Below are 14,381 nucleotides of genomic sequence, written 5' to 3'. Positions count from 1 at the left end.
ATGGAGAAAAAAAAATACAAAGGGATATAAATTAATTTTTCCAAACGTGTGTTGCACTTTTTTCACTGAACACAACACAAAGATTCGAGTAATAAATCACATTTATTTAAAAAAAATCTCTTTACAGGCCGGTATAATACCAAAATATTTTCCTTTCTAAAAGCAGTAACAAATATTGGTGCAAAGGTGAAGCTCTGTCATGACATTTACATATAAGATTGTCATAAAGTCACTTTTGAAATATATGAAATCAAAAAATGAATATTTGGAATTTTTATGGTAAAAATGAATTATTGATAGCCCTGGTAAATATGTACAAAGTCAAAAAATTAAAAAAAAATGTTCTGTTGCATAATCTCATATTGCATTCTTGAGAAAAAAAACGGAACAATAAAATAGTTTTGACCAAAACGCTACTGTAAAACTACCAAATGAAACTCTTAAAATTGTCTATAAAATAAATTTAACTGAAGCACTTTTATAATCTTTTTTTTTTTAAATAATCCTCCATTACTTCCTGTATACATCGGAAAGAAAATTGAAGTTTGTAGTGTCCCATTTTTCTTTTCCTCTCTTCAAAATAGTAAAGACAAGAAAATATGTCAATCAAATATTGGAGAAAATAAATTAATTAGTCAGAATAACAAGGTTTAAAATAATGAGTAAAGTATTTTAAGGTTTTGTACTCATCTTTTCCAGGGGTGTCAATAATTAAGGAGAGGAATTTAAAAATAAATGTAACAAAATATCCTAAGAATGTCCAAAACATGAATTCATTTATGCAAATCTTCTGTTTTAGTAACCAGATATCCTCTTGCACATACATTGATGAAGAAAAAACATTGTTATTATTTATACAACTACATATATGATTGAGGATCCATGCAAGTCGTACAGCAAAAGGTATAAGATATTCAATATAGTGGTTTCTGAAACATAATCCAAAATCAGGAACCCACAAGAGAAAACTCATCTTCTATTTCTTTCACTTTCAAAAACATTCATCCGTACATTATGTAATTTGAAACTATATTAATGAAATCGAGCACAATGATTCCCTACTATCTTTGTAGGGTTTCCAGTAGATATGTTTGATCTGAAAATAAGAACATCTACATGTTTTTTGCACGTTCAGCAGCAACAATTCACAGTTTTTGATCCCTGCAAAACAGTCCACTGCCCCTTATTAAGGGAACCAGACCTCATCAAGTTTTAACCAAAAATCAGAAAGGAAGCCAATGACAAAATCTTCTTTGGTATTATTTATATGACTAACTTGCAAAGAAGCCCACCCTGATGCCATTTTGATTTCAGCAAGGAAGACCATTAGTAGTCGTACATCTCTTAACTTTTAGTGCAATTGCTTTTAAAATAAAATAAAAAACAAATGAAAAAAAATATATATTTTTTTAAGGTGGTAAATAAACAGGGTTAATCATAAGCCACTGGCTCCCTCTGCTGGCAAAAAATAGGACCCACATGTCCAAATCAATGGCGCTCACATTGAAAGTAACCTGAAAAGCCTGATAAATGTGAATGAAGTACATCTGGGTCTGTCTTTTATTACATTATCCAAATCAAACAAACAGTATCCACTGTAACAGCAGTTCTTGCTCCACTTCATACAGAGTGAAGCAAACCTGAGGGATTTCTCCTTGTATCTAATGAAGTGAAACAACATGGGAAAACAAGGTGCACTAAGAGAAGCACAAGCAGATCACTCAGCAGTTCACGGGATCAAAGGTTCATCATCGTCACAAAGAAAGTCCAACCTCTGGAAGGGCCTGGGGTCTGAGCTACGACGAGTACCCATGCACCTGAAAAGAACTGCACAGAAACAAGTCTGGTTAGCTCTTCATCAGATTTAATCTGTACCAAAAATCCTTCCAGGATCCCAGATCATTCAGACTTACCAGTGATGACAGTGAGCAGCAGCAAGACACCCACCACCAGACCGATCACCAAAGCCATGTCCCAGCAGGTCTCGCCGGCCAGCAGACATCGAGCCCTGGTCAAAGAGCCGTTGTTGGGCTGCGCCGGCACTGACAGCAGCCGGCACATGAGCGGGTAAACATCCACGCTCTCTAAACTCTTCAACCGGAGACCTTGATGGAAGCCGGGACCCGTCGCTGCCAGGAAGGGGTGCATGCTGGGCAGCGAGTTGTCGTACCCATGATCACCCACTGCAGGAGGGGAGTACCAACAATCACATCTGGGTAAGTTAATATCCAGTCATCACTGGGATGGAGACTGGAATCCTAATGTTAGGCTGACTTATCCATTGGTAAAGCAGTTTGGATACGTGTTATGAAGCGCTGTCCCGTTTCAACATCCAAATGGCCTCCGTCTAGGAGTTAGTTCAGTAAAACACTTTATTTGAAGCAGTACGACTGACATTACATGAACATGAACGTTTACTGAAAGACACTTCATGACAACATTCATGAAGACTCCTTCAGGTTCATGGCAGCGTTAAGTCAGTCTTATGCACACCCCTTCAAATAAAGTGTTGCCATTTCTTCTATGTGGAACACACCAGCATGCTTGTTGATAGTTGCTACAATGTTTCTAGCTTTGAAAGCCATCACTTACATCTTGGTAGCTTGTTTCCCCGCTTCACTATAGTCCAGCCTTCATCAGCAATTAGTAGGATTGGCTGGATGCGTACATTGTTCCGATAGTGAAGCCTATCCGGGATGGATTTCTTCATGTATGCCGTCATGCGAGGATGGCACTCATTCAGCAAACTGAAGACACTGTCTGAGTCTGTGAAGGAAAACAGGCAGAGGGAGGCTGTAGAAGAGGGAGAGCACTGAACCCGACACTGCGTCATGTCAGCCTGGGTACCGTTTTTGGGAATGAGAGCGGCGACCGGCGTCAGGTCCACCAGAGTGTAGTTGTCAGGGTGGAGGCAGTCGTCCAACCGTATGAGGCGATCGGCGGAGCACTGCGCCATGCCGTGGTCGCTGGTCACTATGAGGTTAATGCGACCCCAGAGGCCGCTCTTCTTCAGCTCAGACATCAGCAGGCCGATGTTGTCGTCAACCTGGTGGAAGAAAGTTCCAGATTAGCTAAAGGACATTATTATTTCCACTAAGATTTTTAGCATATACTTACATAATTGGCATAAACATCATTCGTTTGGAGGCTTCCAATGGTTTAGTTGACACAATTATGCAAACAAACTCAAATATATACATACAACCCCACTAATATGTGGATAAATGTTCTTTGGCACAAGAACACAAGCTTCTGCCATAATTCTGGGTGGTGGACATTTTACCTCTGGAAAGAGTTCACTTTAAATTAAATGAGACTCAATCAAGGCATTTTTAAATTTGCTCTCTGTCTTGTTAGAACACCTCAATGTGACCAAGTTCCCACCATCCAACCAAAACTATCAGTTTCAGGTGGAAGGAGCCTGACGAGGATGTTGAGAAGAGCTGGACTTTTGGAGAAAGAGTTTATGATCAGCTATTAAGTTTTGCAACCAATGATACTAATGTATTTGATAGTCATTCTTATGTTTGATGATTTTTGAAGAGTGTAGGTTAGCTTCCGATTGGATCGTTAAGATTCTGATGAAACAGTAATAGTGCAGGTGCCAAATACTAAAGTTTGAGGAAATGACTGCACCTCCTTTAGTACTTTAGTCATTGCTGTGGTGTTTTCCGGACCAAACGCGTGACCTGACCGGTCCGGCTCCTCCCAGTAAAGAGTCGCGAACATCGCTCCTGGCTCCTGATGAAAGAGGAAGAACGTAGGAATGTCACACGACTGCAACTGACTCCTTGAGACTTCTCAGTTACACATTAAGGAGACCGTCTTCACCTTCCCGTCTCCTAATATCCACTCTGTCACATTCCCCAGGCGCTGCTGGAACGTCACTGCTGGGTTGTACGGGAAGAAGTGCGTAGGCGTGCGGTTGGTCACGTCAGAGCCGGGCCACATGGCGGACGCCGTCTTGTAGCCGGAGTCCTTCGCTGTGAGCCACAGGGGCTTTGCTGCGCTCCACCACATGGGGTCGCTGTCGTTCTGGAGGGTGAAGCGCTTGTGGCTGATGGGGTCGTACATGCTACTGGCCAGGATCCCGTGAGATTCTGCATACAGCCCGGTCACCTGGACAGGTAATTCATTCTTATATTGTCAGATTCTGTTGCATTACAACTGATTACAAAGATGGTATGAAAACTGTAAAAAAAAGTACTTTGGAAACATTTATGTATAACTTGCTTACCAGGCTGTAGTGGTTGGGAAATGTTTTGGTGATGAAGACGTTGGTGAGTTGGTCCACCAGGACCCCCTGGCTGTACAGGAGCTTCAGGTTAGGCATGGGGAACCTGTCCAGGTAGTCGGCCCGGAAGCCGTCGAACGACACCAGCAGCAGCGGCAGAGTCTGCTGGGTTGTGTCGTTTTCAGCCGCCAAAGCACTGACGCCCCACAGGAAGCCCAACAGCATTCTGGGAAACATCCTGAAGCCTGAGACAAAAGAAATTGTGAAAAATGTAGGTAGGGGTGTAACAATTTCACATCCTCAAAAACCTTTTTTTTTCAGACTTTCATTTTTGTCACCTGAAATGAAACAAATGACTGCAAACCTGACTGAGACTGAAGAGTAAAATGGACAACTAGTTCTTCAAAACAATAAATGCCTTTCTAATACTCAAAATATCATCAAAAGTAGTCAGGAGTTTAGGGAAAATATCACACACTTGAAATACAGAGCAGCACTAGCAAAGAGAAAACAAGTTATTGAATTATTTGTAAAATGCTGGGTCAAAAAAGTAAACTAAAAATTACCAACCAGAGCCGACTATTTCTATAGCAAGCTAAACCCAATGAAAGGTGCAAGAAACTGAAACTCAACCCAAAAATGTCCCAGATAAAACAAAACCCCACTTCCTCCTCCTACAATAGACAGACCCTTTTAACAGCAACATGTTTTATTTCTCGAGCAGCCAGGATCGCTTAAATTGGTGCAAATTTGAAGAAAATTGGATTAAGTAAAAGAACAGTTATGATCCACCTGAAGAGCAGCCAGAAAGTGCTGCTTCCTCACGCCACGCTCATTTGGTTTAATCAAATCACTTTACTGCTAAATTGTTTTTGAAACTGTAATCTGATATTTTATGTTTAAAACAACATCTGTAGGAATCCCAACTATATTTGATGGATGGAGAAAATAAAGCTGTCACACAGCAAAATTAGTTTCTAAAATCTACAGAACTTTGAACAACAGTCGGTACGATGGAGGATTGGTGATGCTGTGGGATTTTAGAAGAAATTTCTGGTATCAGCTAAATAGACAGACTTTCTGCATAATTTTGAGCTTTCCTTAAGGCACTCGTGACCTTTGACCTTAGTTTGGTGCTGACCAACACAAAGGCCAGGAACACACCATCCTCATTGTGACAAATGGCGGTGTAGGGGATTGCTTTTCTCCAGAGAAGCTGACCCGAGTTGATGGGAAGGAAATAAATAAATCCAGGGCAAAACTGGAAAGTAATGAGCCACACCTTGCAGAAGTATATCCCTAAACATTCAGCTAGAGCTATGTAGTTCAGAATAAAACATTTATTTGCTAGAATGGCCCAAAGTCCAAACTTATTGCCATTGGAAAATTTGTGGCAAAACTTGTAAATTGACACATTTAATCTCCATTGAAGAGCTGGAGCTCCTCTGCAAGTGTTGCTTTGCTGTTATGTGATACATTTGCAAGGCACTTTACAAATGGACAGGAAACGTGAATAAGCACAACCAGGAAGTCGCCGCTCAAACTGTACTACACCAAAACGCGACCCACTGTAATCAGTATTCTGAAGGAATTAGTGAAATATTATCACAATTACAACAATGCCACATTAACACACTAAACGCAGTTTTACTTTGACTACAAGCTGCACTTAAACCAACAGCTTTAAAGCTGATTAACGTGTTTGCTTCGTCGTTTAACGCTAACAGTCAGTAATGTTATTTTACCTGTTTTTAGGCTTGCAGATAGTCCCCCTCCGGACTCTTAGTAACCTTGAACAACCTCGACACGGACTATTTTCGCACTGACATCCTCATTAGACCTCAAACAACACAAAGACTGACAGGCTGAGTGACCAAAAGCCAGCGCTACTTTTACGAGCTTCCCGTCAAGAATTTCAAAATAAAATCTTCTAGGGTCGCACACGTGTTCCAGAAAAGTAACTCCGACATTTTCTCTGCTTAAACTAAAACTAAAGCGGCTCGGACTGTAGAAAATCGGCACAAAGCTGTACACATTCTAATAATATCACACATTTGTAGATTTTTAAAACATATTGGTTTTATTTTATAGACGGAACAGACTTGACTTGAAGAAAATTGACAGTTTACGCAGCCAGACAGCGTAGATTTCAACAACAGTAGTTTTTCTACGTAGTATGGAAAGAAAAATAATAATTAAAAAAGCTAAATGTGCACAATTTACAAATATTGTCTTACTACTTTTATATTCATGATGTTTCTGCTTAGGAAAGCATCCCCACAGCATGATGCTGCAATCACCATGTTTTAACAATGGGATAGTGTGGTTAGGAAGACGTGGACTCAAGGGTTTTTTTTGCAGAGCTCCTTCATCTACCAGCAGCTGCCTTGTTAGCTTTTCCCACATGAGTTACGGATCTGCAGCTCTTCCAGAGTTACCTATGGCTTCTTGGCCCCTACAGAAACCACAACGGCAGGTTACGAAATATTACATATTTGGGATCTCTGTAGATTGATTGTCCTACTATTTTGAAACAGTTTAATGTTAATGGTGCTCCTGATTATGTCAGGTAAGATAGCGGCCCTCTTTCATTGGGATTGCCTTAAGCCATGCCTGTCCAAAGTCCTGGGTTGATCTTCGATAAGATAGTCCCACATGGGATAACAGCACCTCTGCTGTGCCCTGACTCACAGACTGTTTGACTTGTTCAACCAGGATGGATCCCTCCAAAGAGAATGTCTATGACAGACCAGAAAATGGGAGCAGTGATTCTGAGCCGGAGCACTCTTACCAGAATCAGTCATCAGGTATGTATGACTTGACCGACCCGGTCAACCAGACAGAGCAAACCTATCAGAACCAATCGGATGGTACCTACGAGGTGGTCAATGAGGCAACTTATGAAGAACCTTCAGAAGTAGAGCACTCCTACCAGATTCAGTTGGATGGTACATATGAAGAGGCCAATGTGGCAACTTATGAAGAGCTTTCAGAAGTAGAGTCGTCCTACCAGAATCAGTCTTCAGGTATCTATGAAATGCCCAATGAAGAACCTGCAGATCAGACTCCAGAGTACGAGAACACCAGAGCTGCTGAAGATGGAGCATCGACTCCAAAGTCTCCGTCCCCAGAGCAGTCTCCTGCAGAGGAGAGACGAGGCAGTTCATCTTCAGTCTCCTCATCCTCATCCTCATCCTCATCCTCATCACATGCCAAGACCGAACACAAAGAGGAGATGCAGGATCACAAAACGAGAGAGTTGGAAGAAGAGGAAGAAAAACAGAGCGAGGATCAGGAAATAGAGGCAAAGGAAGAGAGGGAGGTGGTGGAAGAGGAAAGCATCCCCAAGATGAACTCGGATGGGGGTTCTCCAGAGATGGAAGTGGAGAGGAAGAGGTCACTGGACAGATCTTCTTCGTCTTCGTCTTCTTCTTTATCGTCATCGGCCTCTGAGAAGAAGGAGCCCGTGAATGAGAAAGATGAACCAAAAATCTGCCTTTTTGCAAGGGTAAGAAAGATATTTTTGATTGTATGCAAAGACACACAAATTTCTAGGTTACTCCAGCAATCAATCTGTTCTAGAGTTTTTAGAAGAAAAACATTAAGCAGAAGATTTGCAAGGTCATAATTGCAAATTCCTCATATCTCTGTGTGCAAATAGTCATTGAATGTGATAAGTCTATACCTGCCTGATTGGACCCTTTAATCATGGCGCCATCATGCAAAGTCATTGCTGTGTTTGTGTTGTGGAGAGGAGGGAGGCATTACACTGTTTCTAAATATAAGTTAAGTTGAACTGACAAGAATGTTCAGACTCAGAGGTCAAAGGGTTCCAGGGCGGTTCCTGCCACTTGGCCTTGGGAATACGAGTTATCTATCCGTCCAGCAACAACTGCATCACACATGCAGAGGCAATTATTACATAATCTGCAAATTCCACTCAAAAGTCCAGCTGCAGTGGAAAAGTGTTATACTTTGACATTAATTATGGCAAGATAGCTGAGAGGACATTGTGGTTGAACCAGTGCCTGCTGTGAGAAAGATTAAAAGATCTTTCTCACACGTCTAATCTTGAACTGCTATACCTTGAGAAATGACTAGATTAGATTAGCTGTGAGCACGGACTACGTAATCTCTGGTTGGATAAACACTACTTAATTAGTTGACAGATCTTATTAATTAAAGATTATCTGATATCAACCAGTAGTAACTTTATAAGCTATGTTGATGAAACTGGAGTTTTATCCCAATAATTAATGACTAGATAACAACTTTGCACTAGCTAAAGACTTAGCATTAGCACTGAGCACAAACACGCTGCTGTTGAGAATTTAGATGCATATTAAGTAATCTACATGTTGGTGAATTTCTCTGTTTTACAGTTTTAATAGAACAAATTTAAATGAGATGCTTCCAGACCGTTTATACTTTTTGGATGATTTTTAATTTGCCTCATGGTCCAGCGTCTAAACATCAGACAACAAATACTTTACCGGAGTATTACACATTTTTGTTTTCGGTTGAAACAGACCACACCTGGGCATTTCAGCAAGATAATTTTCTGAAAGAAGTGAGGTCTTTGGACTTTGTACAAAAATATATATATCTATTCCACACTAAAGGATAATAAATATGGTATGTTTCATGCTGCCAGCTATACTATCAGAGCCTTAAAGTCATTTTTCAGTGATGTTACTGATAAATCTATCATAAAGAAAACAATCTCATAATTAACTGTGATAAAGGTGGTAAAAAGAACCTAAACTTGATTATTATTATTAGGGATAACTTCAGTTAATTTTGAAAACAACTGATTGCACTAGATGGATGATTTTATTTGCAAAAACCATAATGATACAAGAAAATATATGGCTGTAAACTGAGCTGGACTTGGATGCTTCAGTTGAAATGTTTTGGTTTCATCAAGCTGCTAGTCAACACCAAATAAGAAGCTCCAGACAGCATATGATTCTCAGAAGGTGACTCTCGGTGATTCAGAGTCACACAGTTATGACTCAAAGCCGCAGAAGCGGGAAAAGTGGATCCCTCTTTCCTCTCCACGTCACTCCCCAGGCTTGTTTGCCAACGTGGGGTTATTTTTGCCTGACAGCGTCACGCCTTGCAGCTGAATCCCAGGGTACGAACTGCACCCCTACACACTGACCCGTCCCACCACACACTCTCTCTGTCCTTGTCACACTCCCTGGCATTCGTCCCCAGCTGATCCTCTCACAGAGCTGCCATGGGACAGAGTGGACCCCGCCGAATGGACCTGGATTAGAGTCTGCTGAAAACTGATCCTGCTAACGATTGCACAGGGGGGGGAAAAAAAAGTCAATTTTTTTGAACAGTGGGTTTTTCTTGACCATGACGGATACTGTAACCGAGGAGAAGGACCCTGATATTGAATTATTTGTTAAGGTGGGCAATTTCTGTATAGTATTTTTTTCTGCAGACAGAAAAACAAACAAAAAAAACACACCAAGAAATATGTGTACACATGCTACACTTTATAGCAACTAAAACAAGCTATCAGCAGTGTGTTCAGTGCAGCTCCTTTAAGAGCGTGCATGCCATGTTGCTGTTGTTGTTGGGTGCTGATTTTCCATGTGTTAACCTGACACCGACCTGCATTCGTGTATTGACAATCTCTTTCTTTCTCTGCCCCACTGAATTATTACTGGACTCTTTTCAGCATCGCGAGTAAAAACCTTTGAATGGCTTCAAAAAATGACCCGGTTAATGTTAGGATGATTTAACTTTCTGTCTGTTGCACAGAAAGCTTCTTTGTTTGTAAGTACAGATGATAAATGTGAAGCCGTTTTCAACATCAGATCTGTTGGGGAATGTGTCTGAATATTCAAATATGGCTAAATATTTGCTCAATCATGTAGTTATCTGAAACTCTTGAAAATGTTCTTTTATTAATGTCAAATTCTCACTTTTTTTTTTAGCCTTTAGCAACTCTTTGTTGATTACTTTAAATGTTTTGTGTAATAAAGTTTATTTTACACAAACAGATATTGTGCAACTGATTTAAATAGCCTATTAATTTTGCTAACCTGTTTAAAATAGAAGTTATATAAGCTAGGTCTCTGCTTCTTTACGCAAAGTAAACAATATATAAGCACAGCAGAAGAAAACTTGGGGCATTTTCTTGGGCTTACACACGTATAATGACAGGATAAAACTGATTTCAGTGGCTAAAGTGCTTAGCATGGTGCTAGCGTGTTAAAACCAGAGGTTCAAATGGGCAGTGAGGCGGTTAATGGAAGCTGTGTGGATTATTCATGCTGGACCTTGTATCTCATTACACTACAGTGTCCAGTTGCAGACACACAAACAATCCCAGCACATGTGAACTGAAGACACCTTTTACAAAATGTCCAACTTACAAGCAGTTTGCTGTTGAATGTGTAGCAAGACAGAAATTTCTGGGCAGGGCTTTGTTATGTCAGAGGTATCCAGACACTGCACCATTCTTGAACTAACTGGACTAGAGTTGAGGATTTTGAAGGGTGTCTCAAAATATTTGGTAACAAATAATGTCATAATTATACAAAATATCCCAGTGGTGCGATATGTTTTGTGCTGTGTAATCTATGCATAACTGAGATTCATAAACAAATATTGCCTTTATGAATCTCTTTAGTAAGTTGTTCTTCTGTTGTTTCATATTAACGTGTGTGTGTGTACGCGTGTGTGTTTGCAGGCTGGGAGTGATGGTGAGAGCATCGGAAACTGTCCTTTCTCCCAACGTCTCTTCATGATCCTTTGGCTGAAGGGAGTAGTCTTTAACGTCACTACTGTCGATTTAAAAAGGTGAACGCGTCGGTTTCTACAGCGTATTTTTGCAGTATATCATCAGAAAACCATTTGCTAACATCTGGAGCTGCCATGCAAAGCTCATGCACTTCTGGAGATCCGAAAGGCGAATCGGTGACATAATTTCCTGCAATGAATTGCCAGTCACATCAGGGACTCTGATTCAAGACTTGGATTCAAGAATCATTAAATTAAATGTTGGAAAATAGGCATACATATCTCGTTTTGCTTTCTTTGCTGTCAAATCAATTAAACCCAGAATAGTGAAGCGGAAAGAAGATTGAATTTAATGTCTTTTACAAATAAAAATCTGAAAGTGCGACATGCATTTTCGTCAAATGTCTCGACTAAATTGTTTATTCTTGATCAGGAAACCAGCTGATCTTCACAACCTTGCCCCGGGAACACATCCACCATTCCTTACCTTCGAGGGGAACGTTCTTACAGATGTCAACAAGATAGAAGAGTACCTGGAGGAGATGCTGGGTCCACCCAAGTAGGCGTCACAAACTTAAACACTAAATGGGAACAAACAGCATCCTGACTGCTGAACATCTGCCGCTCAGGTATCCCAGGCTTGCAACAAAGAACCGTGAATCCAATGTTGCAGGAAACGACATCTTTGCCAGGTTCTCAGCTTACGTCAAGAACACAAGACCGGAGAAAAATCGCTGTGAGTACACCAGTTATGCTGAACCTAACGATTGTCATTAAGAATATGTAAAATAGAAAAACACCCCTCTTAAAATTCAAGGTTTTCAAACAAAAACAAAACAAAACAAAACAAAAAAAACTAAGAACATTTTTCACCTGGATTGTGACAAACAGTGACGGAAATGTAAAAAGTAAAAAAAAAGCACACTCTTAAACAAAAACCTTTGTTGAAGACCTTTTTCTAGTCTTCTTTGCTAGCAGTTTGTTGACATCCCGTATAATAATGACTCGGACAGACAATTATGAATCATTCAGATAAATAGTAAAACAATTTTCTGTCACATTGAAGGTGGAAAAAAGTTTGGAAATCGTCTTACATTGTGTTACCGTTTGTTTTATGTGTTTAAGCTTTGGAGAAGAGTCTGAACAAAGCCCTGGCGAAACTGGACGAGTATTTAATGCGGCCGATTCCTGATGAGGTTCAATCTGGACGGCACAGCGGCGAAGGCCCGTCCACCCGCAAATATCTGGACGGCGACGAACTGACGCTTGCTGACTGCAACCTTCTACCCAAGCTCCATGTTGTTAAGGTAAACTGCCTTCTCCGTTTATCTTCGTCCCCATCGTCTCCAAATCCTTCTCGCTTTAATTATTTGCTCTTGACAGGTGGTTGCAAAGAAATACAGGAACTATGACATCCCTTCTGAATTCAAAGGGGTGTGGCGTTACCTTGACAACGCCTACAAGCGAGACGAGTTCACCAACACATGTCCAGCAGATGTGGAGATCGAGCTAGCCTACCAGGCTGTGGCCAAGAGGCTGGAAAAATGAAGCAACAGCTAATAACTTCCAGTTATAAAGAACATTACATCTGCTCCTTACATGTGATTTAACATTTTCATGACTTATTTGTAAATATATCTCAATCTAGTAGTTCCGAGTCGAAATGTGTATTAAAACAAGAACAAAAGAACTTAGCATATTCACAACAGATGAAGCCAATGATACTAGCATCTAGGTTGCATCTAAATGCTAATGAAAAAGATAACATAGCATTGGAAGCTAGTTAATATTTATTAACAATACATGGATTTGTTGTGATTTTTCTTCAAAAATAAAGAATATATGAATAGTTATTTTCAAACAGCATACAGAACAGAAGTTAACATAATTAGCTATCTTGCTAAAGCTAACATCACATTAGCATTTAAGCTGAGTGGATTGACAAGATTAAATATTATTTTTAAGCAATTTTCGAAAATCCCCCAGATATTCTATTGCATTAACTTATTATTATTTCATTTCCCTTTGGGATCAAAAAAGTATTTTTGAAATTGAAATTGAAATATTTGCTAAATGCCAGAATAATTATATATTATTTTTTATTTTATCAAACGCTCACAAACACTTGACTAGTGACTAGTGAGGGCCTGGTGCGGCTCACAAGATACATGCTATCATAAGAAAAGAACATTATGTGGATTATTTTCAGCAGAAATATGAGTGGACTGTTCACTTTTGTGGTGATACAAAACAACGGTAAATGTGGCAAAGTGCTAAATATTTCAGAAATCTTCTATCAAAATTAAAATGAGCGTAAGCTTTTTTTCCCCAAAAACATTTGATCAGAAGTTTAGTTGTCACTTTAGGAAACAAGATCAGTGCAGTGAAAACGACATTATCTCCTTGCAGACCCTGACAGCTTTCAGTAACTTATTAGCAGTGACAATGCAGAAAAAAGAAAGAAATTTAAATATGCGTTTAAGCCAAAGTAGTGGAAGCTATGGTAGCTTTGCTAACCTATTGCATGTCCTTTACCCCATTTTCCATTTAGTTAGAACCACTCAGTTACAGCTCACGCTGATACCCTTATCTCAAAATGTCAGGTGGACTTTCCATCATTATCTATCGCCATTTTGAAGCAACAACCACACTGTTAATGTATTACGAAGAAGAATGGGATTATAAAGTGAATGAAGCTTTTGAATATACTCTGTCTTGTCATTTAAATAGATTTAGGATTTAGAGCGCAGTGTTGGTAGCGATATATTCTGATCTCAAGTGCCTTAGTGGGAAACAAGCTCACCTCTACTGTACCTTCAGCTTTTTATATCTGTACAGTACATTTTGTGTGTTTTTAATTTATTCAGAATGATTTTCCACATTGGATTTATCATAATATATAGAGCTGTGTGATGACTAAACATACTATAAGGTATAGCTTAAGATTTTGAAATAGAAATGATATATATACATCATGAGCTTCTTCTGTATTCATGTTCTTTCTAATGATTAGAATTGTGAACCTGCTGTGTTTACCGTTCTCCTTATTTGGATAATAAAACTATTTTCACAGACTGAGCATGAGATTTGTTTTTTATTATTATTGTTGTTGTTGTTGTTGTGTTGTGTAAATAAGTGAGAGAGGGAGAGAAAGAGAGAGAAAGTCTATGTAGACTTCTTCTTTCCACTTTATTTTCCCTTTTCAACTTACATTTACAAATATATTTTTAAACATTTTATAAAGTCGCATTATTTTACTTATTTATGTATTTTCAGGGGAATTGTTGAGTCACAAGTTCTATAAACCATGATGAGAAATAACAAAGACCGGTGCCGTAAAATGTGACAGCATTGTTTATTGTTTAACAACCAGCAGTACCGGCAG

At 39.5% G+C, this 14,381-nt stretch overlaps 2 protein-coding genes across 3 annotated transcripts; one reads left to right on the top strand and one right to left on the bottom strand.

Annotated features, from left to right (window-relative positions):
• Positions 1–83: 83 nt before the first annotated feature.
• enpp4 (ectonucleotide pyrophosphatase/phosphodiesterase 4) lies at positions 84–6,134 on the bottom strand. The gene is made up of 8 exons (XM_014981602.2): positions 5,980–6,134; positions 4,238–4,479; positions 3,832–4,119; positions 3,637–3,741; positions 2,848–3,046; positions 2,593–2,766; positions 1,914–2,183; positions 84–1,827 (listed from the first exon to the last, which is right to left on the bottom strand). Exons 2-8 carry the CDS (start codon positions 4,469–4,471, stop codon positions 1,730–1,732), a joined length of 1,368 nt encoding a protein of 455 aa, XP_014837088.1. The 5' UTR covers positions 4,472–4,479; positions 5,980–6,134; the 3' UTR covers positions 84–1,729.
• Positions 6,135–6,720: 586 nt separating this feature from the next.
• clic5a (CLIC family member 5a) lies at positions 6,721–14,074 on the top strand. 2 transcript variants are annotated; one of them, XM_014981599.2, is made up of 6 exons: positions 6,721–7,742; positions 10,947–11,056; positions 11,430–11,555; positions 11,626–11,732; positions 12,122–12,303; positions 12,380–14,074. In XM_014981599.2, the coding sequence occupies exons 1-6, from the start codon at positions 6,951–6,953 to the stop codon at positions 12,542–12,544; spliced, it is 1,482 nt and encodes a 493-aa protein (XP_014837085.2). In that variant the 5' UTR covers positions 6,721–6,950; the 3' UTR covers positions 12,545–14,074. The 2 variants fall into 2 exon arrangements, with proteins under 2 accessions (XP_014837085.2, XP_014837086.2); XM_014981600.2 differs by lacking the exon at positions 6,721–7,742 and adding an exon at positions 9,328–9,655.
• Positions 14,075–14,381: the final 307 nt, after the last annotated feature.

This window comes from Poecilia mexicana, unplaced genomic scaffold (genome assembly GCF_051168715.1).
Source record: "Poecilia mexicana isolate PSO_F unplaced genomic scaffold, ASM5116871v1 scaffold_2, whole genome shotgun sequence".
In the NCBI taxonomy this organism is placed as follows: domain Eukaryota; kingdom Metazoa; phylum Chordata; class Actinopteri; order Cyprinodontiformes; family Poeciliidae; genus Poecilia; species Poecilia mexicana.
This window is presented reverse-complemented; position numbering and strand designations above follow the sequence as displayed.